Source organism: Lissotriton helveticus, chromosome 5_1, assembly GCF_964261635.1.
Source record: "Lissotriton helveticus chromosome 5_1, aLisHel1.1, whole genome shotgun sequence".
NCBI classification, from domain to species: Eukaryota; Metazoa; Chordata; class Amphibia; order Caudata; family Salamandridae; genus Lissotriton; species Lissotriton helveticus.
This window is the reverse complement of record NC_136065.1, coordinates 1,230,049,361-1,230,072,144: the sequence shown is the minus strand read 5'-3', so window position 1 is coordinate 1,230,072,144 and position 22,784 is coordinate 1,230,049,361. Positions and strand designations below refer to the sequence as shown.

The 22,784-nt window shown below is 47.1% G+C and overlaps 1 protein-coding gene across 22 annotated transcripts in view; it reads right to left on the bottom strand.

The window, feature by feature from the left end:
* Positions 1–9,165: 9,165 nt before the first annotated feature.
* Positions 9,166–22,784, bottom strand: part of LOC144755239 (scavenger receptor cysteine-rich domain-containing protein DMBT1-like) — a 593,569-nt gene continuing 579,950 nt past the window's right edge. For all 22 annotated transcript variants that reach the window (XM_078643959.1, XM_078643958.1, XM_078643963.1 and 19 more), the window contains one exon: positions 9,166–9,515. In XM_078643959.1, coding sequence (XP_078500085.1) covers positions 9,269–9,515 — 247 coding nt within the window. In that variant the 3' untranslated portion in view covers positions 9,166–9,268. The remainder of the gene's footprint in view (positions 9,516–22,784) is intronic.

Genomic DNA, 22,784 nt, shown 5'->3' with positions numbered 1-22,784 from the left:
TCTTTTCTCCCCTCTACACTTCTTTAGGGGCAATAAAGACCATCGGCCAGGGGTCCCCAGGTAAACGTAGAAAGTTGAATCTGGCGTCACCAGTATGTTGTTATTAAAATCTCCCAAGAGTTGTTGTGAATAATTTACCCATCTAAAGACCAGTCTTCACTCCCCCGATTGTCCGTGAACTGAGTGTACACATTCACGAATGGCAGGCCAGGCTGTTCACAAATGGCAGTCAAGTAAATTATTTTTAAGTACCTCCTCTGCTGATGAATCTGCTGACCTTTGGGCCTGATTTAGAATTCAGAGTACGGATTTTACTTCATTATAAAGTAAAAAAACTGTTGCTCTTATGGAGTACCCACATTCAGAATTTAGAGATAACTGGCAGCCCAGCAGATATCTTTGACTGTTGGCAGGAATTACCATCAGGGTGGTTCCTGTTAGGGGTGGGCAGTAAACTTTACAATACCAGCGGATGTCAATGAGTTTTGCCCACTCCGTGCTCTGTCTGGAACGTTGAATTCTGGAAGAACTCCGCCAACCACTGTGTGGCAGAGTTTTTCTTGTTCTCAGCTCACTCCTGTTAAGTTGGTGAGCGTGAGCAAGAAAATCGAGTGCTATGATGAGTCCTGGTGCAATTTCTCAATGCGTGCAGTAATGGCAGGTCGCTACCACCTGCATTGAGAAAGCTGTCGCTGAGGAGGAGCTACGCTTGCAACCAAGATGGCCAGATAGGCTCCCGGCTCCACCGACCTCCGTCCCCCACCGGATAATCCTGTTACAAATCCTGACTTTCCACCCTGCCTCCGGGTGTGTGAATCGCTATGTTCCATTTTGGTGCAATCCCGGGATTTTTACCAGCTTTCTGGACAAAGTTACGTCGAGTTTTGATTTTGGGCCTACACCAGCTTGTGAGCCGGGGCCTGGAGTACTGGCCCAGCCGGTTTCCAGTTGAATAACAACGGCTGTGAGTGACCTGCGACCGTGGTAAGTCCTTGGTCTCCCTCTGCGACAGCCCGTCCCAGAATTACTCGATTCCCCCGGGGAAAGCCGGGTTCTCGGGGGATCGCGAACATGGATGTCTCAGAACAAGGTTCCGTGGGACGGGCTGAGTCTGAACCGTCGATACGATCTGTATTGGCAGCGCTTTGGGCTTTCCATTCCCAGGTGGAGTCCATTGTCCGGAAATCGATTGCAACTGCACACGGCATCGGCCAAGTGGGACCGGACCCTACACCGTCTCAATATCCTGATCAGTCCATATCGCCCACGGCAGTCCCCGTAGCAGCAATGGGCCCCGTGCCACGAGAGGTGTCGGAGCTTCATTCTAAAGTGATGGCCGATTATCGTGTACTCAACGTGCCTTGTGGATCGCCAAGCCCTTCAACATCGCCTTCCGAGCTGGTTCTCATTGTCGCTCCCCTTCCAGACGCTCGTGCTTGGAACTTTCTGTGGAATGGTTCGGTGTCTTATCCCTCTTCGAAGTCTTCAATATCCTTACAGGGACAAAAACGCAGAGTGCTTATATCGATGAGGGTCACCGTTGTCACCAATGGAACTTCTAGTGACCTTATAACTTTGCCTCCACCCACATGGAACTTTCCTGAACTATTTTCACATTTTGACTATCCTGCGGAAGAGACAGTCTGTTTGGAAGGGGCCCGTATGATTGACCGGAAGGGTCAAGGGTGAGACTGACTGTTGGGGTTTGGCACCATAGGTTTTTGAACTGGGTTCAGTTGCCATTGTGTTGACGGGAGGCAGGGTGGTGTTTACTGTTTCCCCTATTTCGTTTTTAGCTATGCTTGCCTATAAAGTTTTGTGTTTATTATGAGGATGTTTGATTCTGGCGGGGGGAGGGGGGGGCCGGGGTCCCATATTGAGATGTTCCTCCTCCACTTTTTTCCTACTTTTAGGTATTAGTTTGCTGGGGCGACAGGCACACTGCTAGTGGGGTAGGGCTGTAGCCATCTGCAGGGGTGCAGGGTGGGGGGATGAGGTTTTTTGTTTTTTCTTATTTTTGTTTCTATGGCCTTTTTCTTTTCCTACCTTTTTCTCTTCTTATACGAGATGTGGGTGAATTATCCTGAGCTGCTGTGTTTTTCATATCTGGGTGTCATGAGCTCCTTTTTTAATTATCCTGATTTTGTGGGTGGGCAGGCTCTGAGGGCCTCGGCCTAGCGGGGTGGTGGATTGTTATGTCATTGCTCCTGCCAAATTTTCGCTAGTGTTGATGCCTTAGTAATTGCTTAACTGATATGTATCGCTTCAATATCTCTGCCTGTTCCCCTCCGTAATGTGTTTTGTTGTATGATACCAGATATGTCCACTTCTCACTCTTGCTTTCTTCAATTAATAAAAACATATATAAAAAAAAATTTTAAAAAAAGAGAAAGCTGTCGCTCACGTTGAACAAGCTGCCGCTCAAGTAGAAAATCTACTTGAGTGGGAGGATGAAACAGCACCCTCTGGAATGCTGTGTGGTGCTGCTCGTGCTGAGTTTACAAAAGCAAAACCAACAGTTGATGGACAGAATGCGGAACAATGTCATACATTCACCCCAGTTCGGGCTGGACTGTTCCCATGAGGCACAGGGTCAGACTGATTTTCATATGGCCATGTCTGAACTGGGGTGGCAGAATGGGCTAAAGAACGGTGATGGATTAAACCCAGATCAGTTGACTGGGGGTGAGTGCTTGTATTGTCAATGCTCCGTCCATCACCACCTTTGGTTTTGCTTTGTTCACCATAAGTTGGCAGGGTATGCTCAGACATGAGTCCCTTGCTCACTTTGCCACTGGATTCAAGCAAGCCGGGCTGAAGACGGATGTAATGCCAGAAACCAGTCCTCAGAAGCTTGTTTCCGGTCCAGGGAAGGCATGGCTTGGCAGTTCGGGCTGGACTGTTCCCATGAGGCACAGGGTCAGACTGATTTGCATATGGCCATGTCTGAACTGGGGTGGCAGAGTGGGCTAAAGAACGGTGATGGATTAAACCCAGATCAGTTGACTGGGGGTGAGTGCTTGTATTGTCAACGCTCAGTCCATCACCACCTTTGGTTTTGCTTTGTTCGCCATAAGTTGGCAGGGTATGCTCAGACGTGAGTCCCTTGCTCACTTTGCCACTGGATTCAAGCAAGCCGGGCTGAAGACGGCTGTAATGCCAGAAACTGGTCCTTGGAAGCTTGTTTCCGGTCCAGGGAAGGCATGGCTTGGCAGTTCGGGCTGGACTGTTCCCATGAGGCACCGGGTCAGACTGATTTGCATATGGCCATGTCTGAACTGGGGTGGCAGAGTGGGCTAAAGAACGGTGATGGATTAAACCCAGATTAGTTAACTGGGGGTGAGTGCTTGTATTGTCAACGCTCCGTCCATCACGACCTTTGGTTTTGCTTTGTTCTCCATACGTTGGCAGGGTATGCTCAGACGTGAGTCCCTTGCTCACTTTGCCACTGGATTCAAGCAAGCCGGGCTGAAGACGGCTGTTATGCCAGAAACCGGTCCTCGGAAGCTTGTTTCCGGTCCAGGGAAGGCATGGCTTGGCAGTTCAGGCTGGACTGTTCCCATGAGGCACAGGGTCAGACTGATTTGCATATGGCCATGTCTGAACTGGGGTGGCAGAGTGGGCTAAAGAACGGTGATGGATTAAACCCAGATCAGTTGACTGGGGGTGAGTGCTTGTATTGTCAACGCTCCGTCCATCACCACCTTTGGTTTTGCTTTGTTCGCCATAAGTTGGCAGGGTATGCTCAGACGTGAGTTCCTTGCTCACTTTGCCACTGGATTCAAGCAAGCCGGGCTGAAGACGGCTGTAATGCCAGAAACCGGTCCTCAGAAGCTTGTTTCCGGTCCAGGGAAGGCATGGCTTGGCAGTTCGGGCTGGACTGTTCCCATGAGGCACAGGGTCAGACTGATTTGCATATGGCCATGTCTGAACTGGGGTGGCATAGTGGGCTAAAGAACGGTGATGGATTAAACCTAGATCAGTTGACTGGGGGTGAGTGCTTGTATTGTCAACTCTCCGTCCATCACCACCTTCGGTTTTGCTTCGTGCTGAGTTTACAGCGCAATGCAAGCTCCCAGTGCTACAAATCAGCGTAAGCAGCACAAAGCACCAAAATAATGCTGCTTGCGTAACTCCATGGCATTCCATAGAGTGAATCCCCATGAGTTCGGCTCACCTGCCATTCCTGTCATATACTGAAAGTGTGTTGGACAGCTCTGCCAACATGATGGCGCTGTATGGCACACTTTCAATAAGTTTTTCTGTTTTCAAAAACAAAAACACAAAACTGGATTTTATTCAAAAAGAAAAAACGAATGACACCCTCGTCATAGACGTTTTCCCCTGTGATATGGGGATCATTTAAAAGTTTTTACTTTCACTTACCACTAAGTTTTTGATGGCGGTTTGTGAAAGAGAAATCTGCCCATTCAACAGCCCACTCTAAATTGGAGAGCATTCAGATGGCTAAACCGCTAACGCCACTTACTCCTTCTGGATATCACAGGAGTATATCAGGGATGGAGACAGAGTAGTTTTTCATTGCTGACATACTGAAGGTCCACCGACTCAAAATTAAGCAATAGGATATTCAGTTTGGCTATGGGGGTACACGTCTCCATTGCGACGGGGTAGCCTCTCCACAAGCCCTAAATAAGGCTGTTTGTCTAGAAATGTTTTCCTGCATTCTAGCAATGCTTGAGTGACTCAGAATGTCAGAATTATATAGTGACACATTCAGCCTACTTCTTCCCAAGGAATAAAAGAACCATAAAAAGGGTTTTGTAACATGTAATGCAGCGCTGCACATGAATTTGGGGTCAAGATGTCAGAAGCGAATATTATTTTGCTGCATGTATCTATGTGCAATTACGAGGTACTAATAACGCCCTTTAGTTGCTCGAAAAGCCCCATTGGTTCAATGTTTACACACCGGAATGGCGTCAAATGGAGGTTCCCATGTGCTACGCCAACGGAGTCGTCTTTTCTCTGAAATAGCATATAAAGGAAATAATGGTAAAAGGAAAAAGGTCAAAGTGTCAAAGAATGAGCCTGATCTTCTGGGTTTTTTTGAGTACTCTTCGTTAATAGTAAAATCTCAAAGGTGGGTGAGCCTTTATGTGATCTATTGTGTTGCTTTCATTTAAAGATACTAAACTGAAGGACTTCCTGGCTAACAATATATTCCCCATAGCTTTGAGAAAAACATTGATCAAGTAAGGTATGGTGTGAATTCCTTTATGGCTTAAAGTGATAACATTTAACAGTGAGGTTTTATGTTGTTATTGGTAAGTGCTCTAGCAACCCATTGGCATTATTAGCTGCTTAGAGAAATGAGGTGGGAATCAAACATGCCATAATGAGACAGCTAGAAGTTGTGCAAAAAACGAGAAACATCCTTTACAACACAACTTTTACCACGCAGTGCCTTTACAACGCAGGTTTTACAAGGAAAACCATTACAACGCGTTGCGCTGGGGGGCGCTCTAGGATAGGGAATAGATTTAATTTACTATCCAACACCTTCCCTAGTGTCCATGGGGATTGGAGTTGGAATAGTAAATTAAACTATTCACTATCCAGCACCCCAAAGCGCTATGCGTTGTAATGGTATGCGTTGTAAAAACCGTGTTGTAACAGCATGCGTGGTAAAAGCATGCGTTGTAACGTCATACATCCGCAAAAAACTAGATCTTGGTAAGTTCATAAAATAAGAGTAAGACCTGCACTTTTAAGAAAGAAGGAGGGAGAGAGTGCCAGCGTGTCTGGCAAGACAAGAGAAGGCATGATCACTACAAAAGCGACCACTATGGGAGTGAGAAACCTTAAGCAGCCCAGATCACTGGAGATCAAAGAGCGGACAAGAGTGTATTTGTTTTTTCAAGAATGGCGGTGCAGAACCAAGCAAAATTCAGCACAGGAGATACAAGAGACACAGCATATTGAAAGAGTTCTTGCCCTGTGTAGCGAGCCAGTGAATGCGTGCAAGAGAGACATAGCTCAAGTGAATCCAGCACCTCCCAACCTACCTGTGTAGACATTTTGGTCAGGTCAGATGAAGTATGTTCTTGCAGTCAAATCACAATGGCAGCTACATTTGTGTGATGTTCCCTCAATTTTTATCCTATCTTCTTTTCTGACTTGAGAACTCTGCACAGGTTACCCCTGCTAAGCAGGTGTAAAGTTCCTGTGCTGGTTTAGTTAGTGAACCACCTTCTTTCATGCTCTCCTCTAGCCAAAATGGTAATGGATCCATAAATGTCCTAAAGTCACTTTTTGTCAATAATTAAACCAAGATTCAGTAGGGTAGGGAAGGTGAACTGAGTGATCCATTTCCCATACGGAACAGTGTCCAAGAGGATTTCATGCCAGTGCCAACTGTGACATTGTCATTAACAATCTAGAAGCAACTTTTTCTGGACTAAATGTTGAGGTACCTAGAATGAGATGTTTATTGATTATTCGTTACTAATGGCACTACCAGTTATCCCACAAAGCTCCTAGTGAAGAAAGAAATTCACCATTTATTTTAGCAGTAGGAAAAAGGGTGAGCAGTACTTTGAAAATAAAGGCACTTGGTTACAAGATCCTTGAAATACCCACTCATTATTACTGATTGACTAGATAAAGATTCATAGAGAACGGCAGTTGCTGCTTATTTAGGAAGCCACTGCATATTGATAAAGTTAGAAGCATGCTACTTCAGCCTGGCCAGTCAATGCTCCCCTTCAAGAAAAAGTATGGAAGTCAAGTAAAGAAGGAGGCCTCATATGTGTATCAAGCCAATGTAGTCAACGTTGCTCACTTCAGCTCTGAGGTTTGGGGTGCCCCTATTGCTTTCATTGACAACTGCCAACTTTCATTTATTTTTCATCCTCAGTAGATACCAAAACAAGTCTTTCATTTCCTTAAGAACAAAACTTGGGCTTTGGAAAATCACTTACCTTTGTGGACTGGGCCTATTACTTATTTTACAGGAAAGGTAATCAAGAATCTCATGTGGGTCTTCCGCCAGAACCCTGTTTCAGAGGTCCAGTACAGATACAATAACATTTCCACCTTTACTTCAAGATGAACTAGGGCAGGTTTCCCCACCGAGTAGCTTATGAGCTACTGATAGCTCTCCAGCTATCCCTAAGTAGCTGTCCTGTGTGCAACCCAGCTTTCTAAATTAGAAGCTCTTGCTTGGTTTAATTAATATATATATGTACACCACATTACAAAAGGTGTATTCGAAATACAAATATGTGTATTTTCAGAACTCATAAACTGATGTTGAATTTCCAATAGAAATTCAAGTTGAATTTCCAATGCAACCATGCTAACCATTGAGTTGTGTAATAATAAACCTATGTTATTTCTGTGGCAATATACTCATTAGGGCACGCATACGCTTTGCTATACAAATCCATCTGCTGTATTTAAAGCTAATGTTTAATTAAGAAATCGCTCAGTATTGGGGTGAATTATTATTACCTTGGTGCCATGGGCATTACGCTGTGGCTGTTATGTTTTACCCAGGTCCAGGTGCTGAAAATTGACAAAATCTTTTTAACATTACTGCTGGTAACCCTGTCTGATGCATTGAGGTGATCACTGGAGATCGTCGTAAAGGAGGTGGCCACCGATGTACTCTTGTCTGATGTGGTCACTATTACAACACTAATAACATTAGTAGCTCAGGATGAATTTCATTGAAGGCAAGTAGCTCTTACTACATAACAGGTTGGAGACCCCTGAGCTAGGGACTCAAATGGATTGTTTACAGATACAATCCAAATTTGGAACAGTGATACTGTATCATCAGCCCATTCTGTGTTCTCTTGCCCAGTCAAGAATAAAGTGTCTAAACTCGATAGAGATCCGGAAGAAAGATCTGATAAATCTGCATTATTTGTCCTGATCATGGCAGCTAACCTACTTTTAAAGTTACCCTGTAAAAACATGGATGACACACTTCACATTTTCACGGTACAGCTGTTGAGCAGGGTTTATGCTAATCTCGTTCCAAGAGTACATTTGGTCTGAATGTTGGTCTCCAGCAACCATCAAATTTAATTTTGAATGACTAATAATTTTAAAGGTGTCCAAATTGTATTGTTTGTAAGAACAAGGATCAACTCTCAGTTAACAACGTACCTTAATTAGAATTGTCTATATGATTTGGCATTACTGCTTGGTTTTAGGCAAGCTGTCATAAAATTCGAAGTAAACCAAATCTGAATTGCATTAAGGATAGCATAGATTACTATTCTACCTAAAATCCTAGAATATTTTAGTAAAGAATATTTTATTGATGGAGTGGGAATTGTAGATTAAATTGTTCTTTAGAATGGAAGGGTATGTTGATATCTAATAAAAACTTTCAGGGCGAGCACAAAATTATGACTAAAAATAAAAGGGCTTATTTACAAGCGCCCTGCACCACTTTTGTGTCATTTTTAACATGGTAAAAGTGACGTACGAGTGGCGCAAGGGGCCTGTAAATAAACCCCTCAGAGCGGCTCAACACTTGAGGTGGTTAAAAGGAGTTCTAGGTCACGTCAGAATGATGTAATACTTGGTAACTCCACGGATCCGTAGATTTCACTTCAGGCCGAAGTCTTCAGGTGAAACTCTGTGGTGGGATAAAGAATTACCAAGGAGGCATTATTTCTGATTCCCGGGGTTATTCTTAATTCCTGACTGTGCCTTCAGGTACACATTCAAATCCCCATGAAATCCCCTTATCCCGAAGTTACTGATTCCCCTGGTATACGGAAGGCTGAGGTCAGGGGGTGACCTGCCCAGATACTGGGGCACTCGGAATGCGGACCTCAGAATACCAGAAACTGTGCATGTCTCATTGTATGTACCAATCAGCTGAGTTTCTTGTGTGTTAGAAAGTGAATACATTGAGAGCTTAGTAACACTTGTTTTAGCATGTGCTATGTGCACCAGATGCAATACAGCCCTGCTGAGTTTCTAGGGAGTCAGGAGAGTTAGCCTCTGACTGCTTTACCCACATGTTTTGGCACGTGTGCACGACACATGCATGTGCAAAGCAGAGCCACCAAAGCATCACCAGCATGGGACCTTCAATTTAAGGAACTCCATAACTGTCTTGAGTCCATTAATGACTATGTCAAGTTACAGTGTACTCATAGGTCATAAACATCAGCCAAATTAAGCAATAATCCTTTAATACACTCACACAGGATAAGCACAATTTATCATTTTTGGCTTCATGTGGGAGATGTCAGCTTCATACATTTTGTTCCCATCTTTTTTACTCAAGCAGTTGGATCGGTCCAACAACAACCTCCAGCTCTCGATGGTATCGTCCGGGGGATCTCTTCCTTCTCATTAGGCAGCCTTGGCGACAACGCGATGAATTGTCGTTTATACTGCAGACAACCATCTTACAACGCAAGTAGACATTCGGGTGATAACGCAGGAAGTCAAAAGCTCGGAAAGAAAAGCGAGCCTCGTCCATTGGTGATTCGTAGGTCTGGTACGTCGAATCCCGAACACACCTGGAAAAGTGAAAAACAGGCAAAATCAAGGAGGAAAAATCAGTGAGAAGAAAAAAAAGAAAGAATGAAGAAGATAGAGGGTGAGCCAGGGAACAGATGGAGGAAGGAAAGAAGGAAGACAAGGATGGAGGGGAGGAAAAAAGCAAGGATACAGCTAAGGGGAGGAATAGAGAGTGGACATGGTGCTTCAAAAGGAAGGAGGAGAGTAGGGATGGAAATAATTTGGAAAGAATGGATGGAGTAAGGAAGGCATGAATGAAGGGTGAGATGGGTAAGAGGGGAAATATCATAGGAAGTGATTGACAAACGAAGTAAATGAAGAAATTAGCAAGGGATTACTAATATGAGAAATAAGGAAGAAGTGAAGGAATTAAGGGTAGAGAGAGGAAGGAGTGATAAAAGGAATGTAGAAGAGTGGATAGATGTACAGGGGATAGAGAAAGGGTGGTAAACAAAGATGTAAAGCAAGATGTAGGTAAGAAGAAACACATGTTCAGTGCAAGGGTAAACAAAGATTCGAATACAATATTTCTAGCGAGGAAATGAGAAAACAGGAATGATGTAGGGAGGAAAAGAAGGAAACGAAATCAGGGTCAAAATGTGTTTTTAGGGGAAAAAGGAAACTCTGCTTTCAACATATATTCTCAGAATAAAATCAGAATATTAGGCAGCGGTAAAATGAGATCTAGCTGTAGACTTGTTGCCTTCCACATAAAGGGAAAACTGGGTCAGAAACTCTAAAGTCAAATATCTTCATGGCTTACTCTAACAGTGGCCGCTTTTTAACCCTGAAAGCGGGGGAAGTGAACAAATGGATCAACGATGCAAATGGCTGCAATATGTTCAAACAAATTCTGTAAAAAGCTGGACGTTCTTAGATGGACTCTCAGAGTATTACAATGCGGAGCAGGGCCACTAGGACCCAAGACGGCTACAGTTCTTTAGGTCTCCATGTCGGACCCCCATTCTTAGGTCCATCTGTGAGTCCTGAGGTGTCGGGTAGCCAGATCATCTGTTTCAGAGTGATCCTCAGTGCGGCGTGCCCGCATTTGGCTCATTTTGCTAAGTGTGGTGGGAGCCTTGACTGGCACCTGTTTGTACATCCTGGGCCTAAACTATGAGCTGTGTCAGCCATGGTCCAGCTAGAGGAAAAGATGGACATGTTGGATAACCTGCAGAGATTTATTCATCTGCAAATGCTGGAGTTTCCACTGGAGTTGCCTTCTCTGGCTCAGTGGGAAAATCTGTTAAAGTGTTGGCTGAAACCTTCGGACATTTTGCCTGAAGAGGTATATTCGTCTGGGAGAAAAACATTCAGCATTATCTCCGATTTGCAGTAGCAAAAAGCAAGTCCAATCGGAATGATAATGGTGTTGGTAGCAGTAATCATAGAAGAGAATGCACACCCAGGGAAGTCATCAATTGAAAAAATGTGTCTTTGTCGGAGCATAGACATTTGTTCTTTCCTGACCTTCATCCAGCTACATTAGTGAGGATGAAAGCCACTTTGAAAATCAAGCACAACTTCAAGGTAAAGCATCTCACTGCTACAGAGGGTTCCACTTTAAAAGTGCGAGATGATCACAGGGGAAAGAAGTAGTCTTCTCGCAAGAACACTTGGCATGGGTGTTCCTGGAAAATGTAAATCTAGACTATGGTTGAAATGATTGTAGTGGAGTTCTGTGATGATAGAGTAGTGCGAGAGAGCAGGAGTGACAACCCTGCTGAGTGGTACAGATCCATAGGTAGATTATTTGTAGGTCGGCACTTCATAATACCTATCCGGTGATCTCTGCCTTTTCTTCCTACTCTCACTTTTACCTCCCCTGTTGCTATCTAGAAACTGCGAAGTTAGTTGAATGTTTAAGAGTGAAACAGGGGTGCTTACTATAAATCACTAGCACCAAGGAACTACTTTGTTATAATGTAATACCCCGCCGGCCCCATGGTGACTTGAACGATCGTACATTGATTGTATTGTGCCTAATAAATATTGTTAATTCTAAATATTACACTTCTTTCACAGTGTTTCATAGTGTTGGGATTTTGCAAAAGTTTATCCCAAATAAATCTTGGAAAACACTGTGGAAACACCCCTAATTTAGAAAAGTAGATGTTTTTATTGACTGTTCAAATGATGTGAGTATGAAATTTGACTTAAAGATCCTATCATTTTTCAAGAAGTATAAAGCATCCGCCTGTACATCTACTGCCTGCTTCCTTTCTTTTTTTCCATCCACCCCCTTCCAGGCAGATTTTCTGGCATGTATGCCGGAACATCTTCTTTGAAAGAACATGATTTGAAGATGAAACTTGACACACATCTCCAGGCGTTAGGACATAGGCAGCTGAGGTATTCGTATAGGTTAGGCAGATCCCGTAGGCTTGAACACCAAAATTACTGTACCTTATAGTTTCACACACCATTCCTATCTCAGGCTCAAGCGTCAGACAACAATGAAGACAAATAATGTAATGAAGTGATATAATAATATTTGTGATTATAAGAACATTTGTGATGAAATTAATTCACGAGTCAAGCTATGACAACTGAGGTAGCAAGTGCCTTCTAACACCAAAGAAGTAATGCTAGAAAATGTTTCATAACTATAGGTGACAAAGTGCTCCATCACGGCTCATGAAATCAGTGGCGTAACAAAAGTTGAGGGGGCCCCCCTCTGGACCCACTCAGGAGCGGACAGGCCAGGGGACTGTGCTGAGAGGGCCCCTGAGCTCAGGGGCCTAAACGCACTGCGGGGCCTGCGAATGCCTTTGTTACGCTACTGCTACATGCAGAGCATCAAAGCACCCAATCTTTTAGGACAGATACAAAGAGTACCACGACAGATACCCGACAAGTCTAGCACAACCATTCTTTGTATCAAAAAGTTGCAGGCTTTGTTGTGATGTGGTAAATTCGGACATACACTCAACATAATTAAAACACAATGAGTTTTTGAAAAGGAGGTTGATTACTTTATCTTGCAGTTAAAGTGCCAGTACACTTGAAACATAGGCTCCCTATGTTTAGATTTTACAAGTATGGACTACATGAGCAAATGGGGTAGCCAATCGCTCTAAACAGACTACTTAAGTGCCAGGGTTTATTTTTTATCCCTGGTACCGGTATCCCAATCATTTGGAAAAACCTTTACACAGGCGGACAGCTCAGAACTGGACATTTGGGCTCAAGATTTCTGGAGCTGTGAGCCTTGTTCATATTTGTGGCCAACAAGCTAAATTTAAAGAGCTATATATCCTAGCTGTTAAATTTAGCTAGGGGTCCCTACTCGGGACAAAAGAGGAAGGAGGGATAGTTCCTAGGGAATAGTGTTCCAAGTGTAATACACAGGCTACTCTTCCTCAACGCTATTGAGGGATGAGAAGCAAAGATCAGACACTTGTTATTCTGTGTAATCAGTATCATTTTGGATTTTTCTAGTCCACCGGACCAGCTTCTCCATCGTGGATAGAATGGTCTTCCCTTACAAAGGCATCACAAGTCTCTTGGTCAGGACAATGATTTGTGGGATGATGCCAAAATTCTCTAAGAGCTCAGGCAACTTGTGGTGCCATGACCAGCCAAACAGCAGGCACAGAAATCAGGTCGAAGCCCAACTGTTGTATGTGGCGGGAAATGAACATCACGCCACTCTACGTTCATGTGAAGTGAATTGCACTACATAAGAGTGGACTAAAGGGATGAGAATTCATTTAAGAAGCTGCTCACAGGTCCTAGCTAGTATTGTGATTTTATAAAACCAGTACGTTTGTTTATCTTTTTGAGCTGAGTATGTAAGCAAACAGGATGCGATAGACCGTTGAACATAGATCTCTTCTCAGGTGCCTAATAATTATACAGTCGGAGTTCCGCGGACTCGGGGATTGACTCCAGTTCCGCCGCAGGTAGCTCTGACTAGCATTGGGGAAAGTCACAGGAGAGTCTCTAGATAGTCGGGCTGCACACATAGGTGAAAGAGCCAGCAGAGGATACAGGCCTGCCAAGTATCACGCATCAGGTGTGACTCTAATGCATTTCAGTGTGGTGTTCCTCATCACCGCACTGAAATGCAAATTCACGCATTATAGCATTGCCTGAGCCTGTCTTGTCAAGGCGAGCACTTTTTATGCACCAAATACTGAAATCTGAGTGGCAGAATGCGGCGCGTTGCTCCCAGCAGGCTTGGGGCTTGGCTCAGGCTACTAGCAGGCTCTTGTCACAATGTAACAAGATTTATTCACCCTAGACGCACTGCGACTGACGCCAGGAATCAGTGCATTCAACGGCTAGGAGGAATCTTAGTCAATCAGGGGGTGAGGTCAGGACTGTTTTGTCAGACACACTCTAGTCTTTTCAATAGGCGGGAGGACGTCCTGCCATCGGCGGCGCGTCATGTGCCGAGCTAGCGGCAGTTCAAGAATATAGCGGCACAGGCAGCTTGCGCTATTATTCAAAATACATTGATCATCCCCCGACTGTACCGACCTGTCACCCCACACCAGAGGTGGCCAGCTGAGAGTGACGGAACGGACTGCGGCGCCGCTGGTCGGTGTGGTTCCAGGCTCAAAAGCCCACCACCAGCAGCACACCACTGTCCACTTTATGCAGAGCTGGGCAGCCCTGTGTGAATGACCCCGGCCGGCGTTCTGCGGCCCGCAGTAGAATCCGGGTCGTTAAAGCAATGAGTAAGTGGAGTGAGGTATTCTCTGCTTTTATTTTGTGAAAATAAGCTTTATAATAGCGTGCGCTGCATATTCCACTAAAGCCGTTCATTTCTAATTCACATTCATAACAATGATGATGAAAAAGGCTTACGCGCCACAAACAGTGTGAAATGTTAAAAATGCGACAGTAACTGTTGGATATAGATACTGTTTTATTGGCAGAGCAGGCTCTTTCTAATGTACACATGCCTCAATATCCTCATAGCTGCCAAGGTTTCAAATCGCTATTTGTGACATGTTCATAATTTCAGTGTCATTATGAGTGACATTACAACGACTATGAGTGACACTTTGTCACAAGCAAAATTAAGCAATGAAGACCAGGGAAACACATAAATATCAGAAAATACACCCAATTGAGTAACAAGAAACACTAAGAAGATCTTAGAACTTCTGCAAAGCACTTGAAATGGAGGGCAGGAGAGGCACACTCATAGCCGAGGTGTGATTTATGTTACAAAAAGACAAACAAATAAAAGACTAACTTGCACAGCCTTACTAGTCCTGTAAGCAATTATAACATAATTTGTGGCACAAACAAGGTTTACGTAGTTTAATTAGGGTAAATACAAAATACACTTTACCTGCGCTAACTCTCTCAGGCACTTGTAATGCAGCATGCAGACTCCTCACAGCAGCTGCTGAGGCGGCGCCGAGGGCAGTGGGCTGGGGTCAGATGACATTTCGTTCCCCCTGCTCAAATGTGCAGTTACACTGATGTGGCCGCAATGTCCTAAGACTCTCTCATGGAGCACATTGGTGTTTGCCCTTTCACGTACCCTCTTCATACCAGTGCCACAGTAGGCAGACTGGTGAAAGTTTCAACACTCCTCTCTGAGACTTTCCCCCGTCTCACCTGCTGGCAAAACTACAACCAACCTCCTCTCCTCGATAGCCCTGAGGTGTAGGTGTGCATCAGAACTGAGGACTTGTACGTTAGGAAGGGCACAGTAATGTTTACACAGTTTGATCCCTTCACTGCCAGCAAAGAAGAGCTTACTACAGTGGAATGTTTCCCACAGGCATTGGGTAAAAAGCCTTGGCTTAGAAAATTCTATCCTTCACTTTTTGTTGTGAAGATGTGATTCAGTCAGGCACCAGGAGGTAGCGAACCTGTGTTGAAATTGCTTTAGTTCGCCAACAGCAAATAATACTGACGTACGGGTGGGGTGAGGGGGGCACAGTTTCTCTTTTTAGGGGCCCCTTCACAGGTGCTGCCAATTGGTGTGCCCTCGTTTTTGGGAACTGCGTCATATTTTTCATTCTTGAACAGGCCGCCCAGCACTTCAGATCACCTGCACTATACAGTACTGTGGTTCTAGCAGCGAGGTGGGAGGAGCTGCTCCGGCACCTCATTTACTGACTTTCTGATCCCTGAAGTGGTCAGTACTTTGCCCAGATGGTCCATCTCCACAATGCCGTACTGCACGCACAGAAAGTGTTTGGGCTTCTGGTTCACGTCAGTGTGCCGTGCGCGCGGAAAGAAGTGAAAGTCCCTTGCTGCCCAGCACGTTCCTGCGCGTGCGCACCACCCAATTAAAGGCCATGGCATAATTTAAATAAAGAGCCCGCTGCTGCTGGCTGTGGTGACGTGCGCAGCGCGCACAATTTAATTCATATAGAGGGCGGGAGGCTGCTGCCGTGCGCACCATTTAATTCATGGTTGAACTTCAATCATGACTTAAACGGTGCGAGTGGCCGCACAGACTTGAGGCTTGCAAGTAGCTTGGGTGAGGGGGGGCCCGCGCGGGGCCCCTGGAGCGTGGGCCCCCCCCGCACAGCGTGGGCTGCGGGGGCTGTCAGGTTCTGATAACCTGGGGGGCGTGCATGCTGGAGGCGCGCTACGCAGAGACTCACATGGACACCTGGTTTGGTCTTTCGCGTGGTCCCGACCAACCCGGGGACACGCCCACCTTTATTTTATAACCTACGCGGCGTCGTACGCCGCCGCGTATGCGCACGTCTACGTGCGCTTGTCAACTAGACCGCAAGCGTGCGGTCCCAACATTACATTCCTTTCCACCTTTAGTATAAAACAACACATCCGCAGCAGCAAAGTGGTAACGGTAAGGAGATCAAACAAATAACAAAATCACGGCCATCCGGCCTGTTACCAGTCTCTAGTCTCTCCCTGTCCTCTCAGCCCACTGCCTAGTCGGCCATCTGGGAGGAGGGCGCTGGATTTCTTCTCAGTCCATATCCTGCCGCTTCACCACGGAACAGCACTCTCCGGGGTGGTTCACTGCTGTGAGTTCCGGTGGCCAGGGTGCTCTGGGGGTTCCTGGGAGTAGCGGCATTGGGTGTCTCAGAGACACGTGGTTCTTCTGCAGGGGTGTTGTTCCAATTCTGGCCTGCGCTTTCAGGAGGGCTTTGGTTGATTTCTGGTCGAACAGGTGACTCCCCATTCCTCTCGGAGTCAGGTAAGTCATTCCTTGGGCTGACGGCCTTTTTGAAGAAGGAGATGTTCCTGGTGACCGTTTCTTCTCCTCGTTGGGCAGTGATCATGGTTCCATTGCGGCCAGTGACGGTCCACGGTTGTGGTTCAAACGGGAGCCTGAATTTGCTCCCTGGATACCTGTCTCGGACATAGACCCAGTCATTCTCAGCAATGGACGATTCTTTGGACTTTCGCCGGAAACTGGTATAGTCATTCGATTTCTTCCTATTGGACGCCGTCCTCCATGATTCTGCACTGGTGGGGTTCCAGGTGTGGTGATTAGGGAGGGTGTCTCGGATTATGCGTCCCATCGTGGACGGACCGGGGGCTGCCTCAGTGGTGCGGTGTGGAGTAAGCCTGTATTCTCGGAGGAATGAGTAGATCCCTTTCTCCACCGATGTTCCTTCAGCATGGGCAATTCGGATGGTTTTGTTTAGCGTGCGTATAAACCTCTCCACTTCCCCGTTTGCTTGCGGCCACCGGGGTGTTATCTTCCTGTGTTGTATCCCCCATTCTGCTAGATACTCGGCAAACTCCTGGCTTTGAAAGGGGGGCCCGTTGTCAGTTTTGACCCTCTCGAAAATGCCATGGGTTGCGATGGTCTTCTCAAATTTGGCAATCACTTCCTTTGCGGTGAGGGATGGTACTATTTCCACTTCCGGATATTTAGTGTAGTCATCCATGATGACCAGCATGTGTCTCCCATCTGGCAGATGACCAAAATCAGCGCTTACATGTTCCCACGGCTTCTCCGGGCCAATTTCTGTGATAATCGGGCCGGGCTCTCTGGGTGCCCCGCTGCTTGGCACCACTGGCACTCCTTGACGGCTCGTTCCACTTGTGAGTCCATGTCAGGAAACCACAGTTTTGCACGAAGTCTGCTCTTTGTTTTCACCACTCCCTGGTGTCCTCGATGAGCGAGTGCGATGGCTTGATGGGTGAGGGTAGAAGGCATCACGATTCTGGGCCCCCTTAACACGCACCCTTGGCTGTCCACTGACAGTTCCTCCTTGACTCTCAAGAACGCTTCCAGGGCTGTTTTCGCTTGCGGTGTTCTCTTGCCTATCGATGTTTGGAGTGTCTTCCACTCATTCGTGCGTATGGCGTTCGACACCAGCTGGAAAATCTCGTCATTCTTGGTGGCCTCGATGATCATGTCCAAACTCATGGGGAGTGGTCTGGACCTTTCAACCACTGCATTCACATATGACTCTGTGTCTTCGGCATCCTCTTTTTCTCCCGGGGTGGCCGCCCTTGGGTGTCGTGAGAGGAAGTCCGCTGGGTTGGTGGCTCCCGGTTTGAATTCTAGCAGGTAGTCATATTCTTGCAGCTGCAGTATCCATTTTTCAATCCTGGGAGGTGGTTTGGATACCGTTCCCCTGAATAGTGGAATTAGGGGTTTGTGGTCCGTCGAGACAGTGAACGGGTGCCCATATACATACATATGAAAATGTCTGCACGGCCAGTGAATCGCTATGGCTTCCCGCTCTATCTGAGAGTACCTCTGTTCTGTCTCTGTCAGAGACCTGCTTGCGTATGCGATCGGCGCCCAGTCGTCTTCTCCTTGACGTTGTGTGAGGACAGCACCCAGGCCAAAGGGACTGGCGTCAACGGCGATGTTGGTCTGTTTGGAGGGGTCAAAGTAGGAGAGTGTTTTCTCCGCCGATAGGGCTGCTTTGGTGTTGCGGAATGCTTCATCTTGTTCATCGCCCCACTGCCAGGGGGTGGATGATTTCGTGAGCTCTCGGAGAGGTCGGGTGAGGTTAGAGAGGTCTGGGATGAAACGACCACAGAAGTTAACCATCCCTAGAAAGCTCCGCACCTCAGAGATGTTCGTTGGGGCGGGAGCTGTCTGTACATCCTTGACCTTCTCTGGATCGGGCGCAATGCCTTTGTCTGAGAATGTATATCCAAAGAAGCTGATGGTGTTGCGGAGGAATTGGCATTTTTCGCGGTGCAGGGTGAGGCCAGAGTCCTTGAGTCTTTGCAGAACCCCTCTCAACCGCTGGTGGTGTTCTTCCACAGATTGGGCATATATTAGCAAATCGTCACTGACGTTGAGTACGCCCGGGAGCCCGCTGAGCACCTCTCGGATAGTATTTTGGAAAACTTCAGCAGCACTTGATATGCCGAAGTTGAGGCGGCGATATCGGCGTAGGCCCACATGGGTGGAGAAAGTAGTGATGTACCTGGAGTCTGGGTGCAGGGGCAGCTGGTGGTAACCTGGGCGGAGATCCTTTTTGGAAAACCATTTGGCGCCATTGAGTTCGCTCAGAATGTCTTCGATGGTAGGCGTCAGGTGACGCTCCCGTTTAACCGCTGCGTTGGGCAGGCGCATGTCCACGCATATGCGGACCTGCCCTGGCTGTTTGGGTTTCCTCGCTACCACGATCGGTGACACCCAGGGCGTGGGCCCATCAACTTTCTCGATTATTCCTTGTCTCTCTAAACTTTCGAGTTCCTCTTCCACCTTCTTCCGGAGGTGGAAGGCAATCCTCCGGTGTCTGAGGGCCACTGGTTGGATGGACGGGTCTATGTGCAGCGACACCTCTTTTCCCTTGAGGCATCCAATGCCCCGAAACGTGTCTTCAAATTCTTCGAGAATGGCATCCAATTCATCCTCTAGGACTGCCATGGCATAGAAGATGAGCTGAAGTTCTTCAGCGGTCCTCCCACTGAGTAGCATGCCACTCCCTTCCTTCGTCACGTATATGGTGGAGGGGACTTTCTTGTCCTGATGATGGATTTCCGTCTGGAAGCACCCGATGAGTGGTATCGGAGTTTTCTGTCCGTAGGCAAACACTCGGATTTTCGCCTTTTTTAGTGTTGGCTTGTCACGTAGTTGGTTATATACATCCGCTGCCATCAATTCTATGGAGGCCCCCGTGTCTATGGTGGCTCTCACCTCTTGCTGGTTCACTCTTATTCGACACTTTGGGAAACGCTTCTTCTTCCTGGCAGGATGGTCGATGGCAAAGACATAGTGTATGGGGTAATCATGGACGTCGTCATCCATGTCCTCGCTCTCTGGGCTGTCCCTGATGGCGTGTGCTGCTTCCGGCTTCTGTTTCGAGGATCTACAAACTGAGGCGAAATGATTCATCCGCCCGCATGCGCCACATTTCTTGCCGTTTGCTGGGCAGTCTTTCGCTCGGTGAGGCGTGCCTCCACAGTATCCGCAGTCTTTCCGCCGTTCTTGTGGCTTCTTCCCCCCGAACGGCCGCTGTTTAGGTCGGACGACATTCACTTGTTCTGCTACGTTGACCTGTTCAACTTTCACCGGCCTGTGCAAGGCCGCCTCCATGTGCTATGCTCTCGCTCTTGACAGTTCCTTGGAGCGGCCTAGCTTCAGGATCTCGGCAAGGGGCTTCCCATCTTCTTGCAGGATTTTGACCCTTAGGTCGGACGAGTAGCAGTTCTGAATTATTTGACCGCGTATTTTTTCTTGCTCATCTCTGAATCCACAAGTGCTGGCGAGCTCCCTCAGTCTCCCATGGAAGGGATCAAGCGATTCATCCGCCTCCTGCCTGGCCTGACGAAAGATAAATCTCTCGTAGTCCTTGCTGGCCATGGGCTCGAAATAGGCGTTGAGTGCCTGCAGGAGGGTGACATAGGTGTGCGGCGTAGCCTCCGTCAAAGTCTTGTAAATACGGTGAATGTCCTTACCTCCTAGGTGGAGGAGGAGTGCACGGCGCCGTTCCCTCGCCGTCCCTGCTCCTTCAAAATAGAATTGTAGGCGCTCAGTCCAGTCTTTCCACCTGGGCGCTAGGGATGCAGGCGCACCGTCGACCACAAATGGCTCGATTGGAGGGATGGCCGTCATCGTGGCGCGGGTGAAGGCAGCCCTGCCGTGGGGCAATCAGGGACGTCGGCTGGAGCCGGTCAGGAATCCACCGCTGGGGGTCTTGGGGAAAGGGCGTCCACTTCAGAGACCACTGCCGCCTCTGTGTAGGGCGTGGCACCACCGGCACACTCTGCGCCGACTGGCACGTGTTGCGGCCTAGTAGATCCGCGCGACACCGCTGCGCCCTTCCCACCGCGCTTGGCGGGGCCAGGAGATGCCGGGCACACGTGCAGCAGAGTGCGTATGGCGCGACCGCACTGCGTCACCTCCGCGGCGTCGTGGCCAGGGCCTCATCTAGGCTCGCCGGGAATGCATGCAGGGGCCAGGCCGGCTCCGTAGGCACCAGAAGACAGGTCGGAGCATGTGAGGGGCACAGCGTGGGATCAGCGAACCCTCGTCGCCATTGTCAGGTTCTGATAACCTGGGGGGCGCGCATGCTGGAGGCGCGCTACGCAGAGACTCACACGGACACCTGGTTTGGTCTTTCGCGTGGTCCCGACCAACCCGGGGACACGCCCACCTTTATTTTATAACCTACGCGGCGTCGTACGCCGCCGCGTATGCGCACGTCTACGTGCGCTTGTCAACTAGACCGCAAACGTGCGGTCCCAACATTACAGGGGCTTGTGTTACGCCCCTGCATGAAATAATAGCCATAGCAACAAGAACCTCTTCAAGGAAATACTGATAGAAATACATACGGAGTCACAATTCACTGTGAATTACTAATAAACAAACAACATCAAATGTATCGTGCCATTATCTTAATGTATAGACATTTTCGCCTCAAAACCTAGTTTTTTACTTTTTTAGGAAACTATTTTTCCCAACACCGAATACATTTTCTGAACATACACAGATTTTGTTACTAAATATCAGCTACTAATTTTGTTAAAATAAATGACTCCACCACCAAAATGTTGTCAATGACAGACCTTTTTTTGGTCAATAGGATGTTGGTTTTCACGCAATTGACATTTTAATCAAGTGCTCACAAGTATTACTGCCCAGGTAGACCGATTTAGCCTCACAACCGTGTAACAGTTTCGCAAAGGAATATCCATCTTTATTGATAGGTAGCAATTCTCTGTCAGGGATGCCCACCATCAGTGTCCAAGGATAACCACCATGCCCCAGGGGTTGCGTCTGTTTTGGCAAGTGTGCTAAAAAATGCCCACACTGTGCCCAAAAATACCCACAGTCTGCCAGAGTCCTCTCCCTACTTTCCTCGTCTGCTGGTGGGACACCAGCCACACGTCCACATGAAGTGACTTCTGTGCTGTGACTTTATTAGTACCTTCTAACTCTCACCTCTGTTGTCACCACTGTTGGCATTAGCACTGTAGGCACCGCCAGTCCAGCATCCACGCCAAACCATTTCCTGCATCACCCCAGCATGCAAATCAGTGCAACATACACATCAACAACAGTCTTCCACTAACCCATGTGGGCCACTTACAGCATCTAATTCCCAAATCATCCCATCAACTATACTACTCCTGCCCCCCCCCCCCAGGATCCCAACAACTAAACCTGCCCTTCCACCCCTAGTACCTACATAAAGCTTGCACAACATCATTGAAAAACCCACACCAGCCTTGCACAGTATCAGCACTATATCCACACCATCCAACTTCCACATAAACCCCACTATCATAACAGCTAGACCCATTACCAACCTGCTATTCACACCACCTGCGCACCCGTCTTTATTGACACTCACTCCAGCCTGGTTTCAATTCCTGCCAGCAGTTATAGCAATTCACAGGTTTGCCATTGATCTCAGGAAACAGATCCACAGCACTGTCTTCCCTGACTCCTTCTTCCTTCCATTATTCTCCTGTATTAATATTGGTTCTGCCCATGCTCCATGGCACTTTAAAAAGATTGGAGTAAGTGAGGGGGAGGCTGTGCTTTTAGCACCAATTGCAATCCATATTAAAGCAGAGGGCTGATTGGTGGGATTTTGGCATAGGGCCATGCAGGATGGCTGCTTGCTGCACTGCTCTATGCCAAAGTGAAAGGGCAAGAATGCAACTAGTAAAGCAATACAGTGAATTCCTGTCCTTTCTCCCTGCACTGGCACGTTTCAACAGCCTAGTGCCATCGTAGGCACATTTGCATAATGGTGCCTCCGTTGCATGCAGAACAGTTTTTGGCAGAAAGGAGATTATATTTTTTTATTTCAAAGGGGGAACTATTTGAAAATTCCATGGGAACATTTTCATTCAGAAAAATAATGTTAATTTCTTAAGTTCTTAAC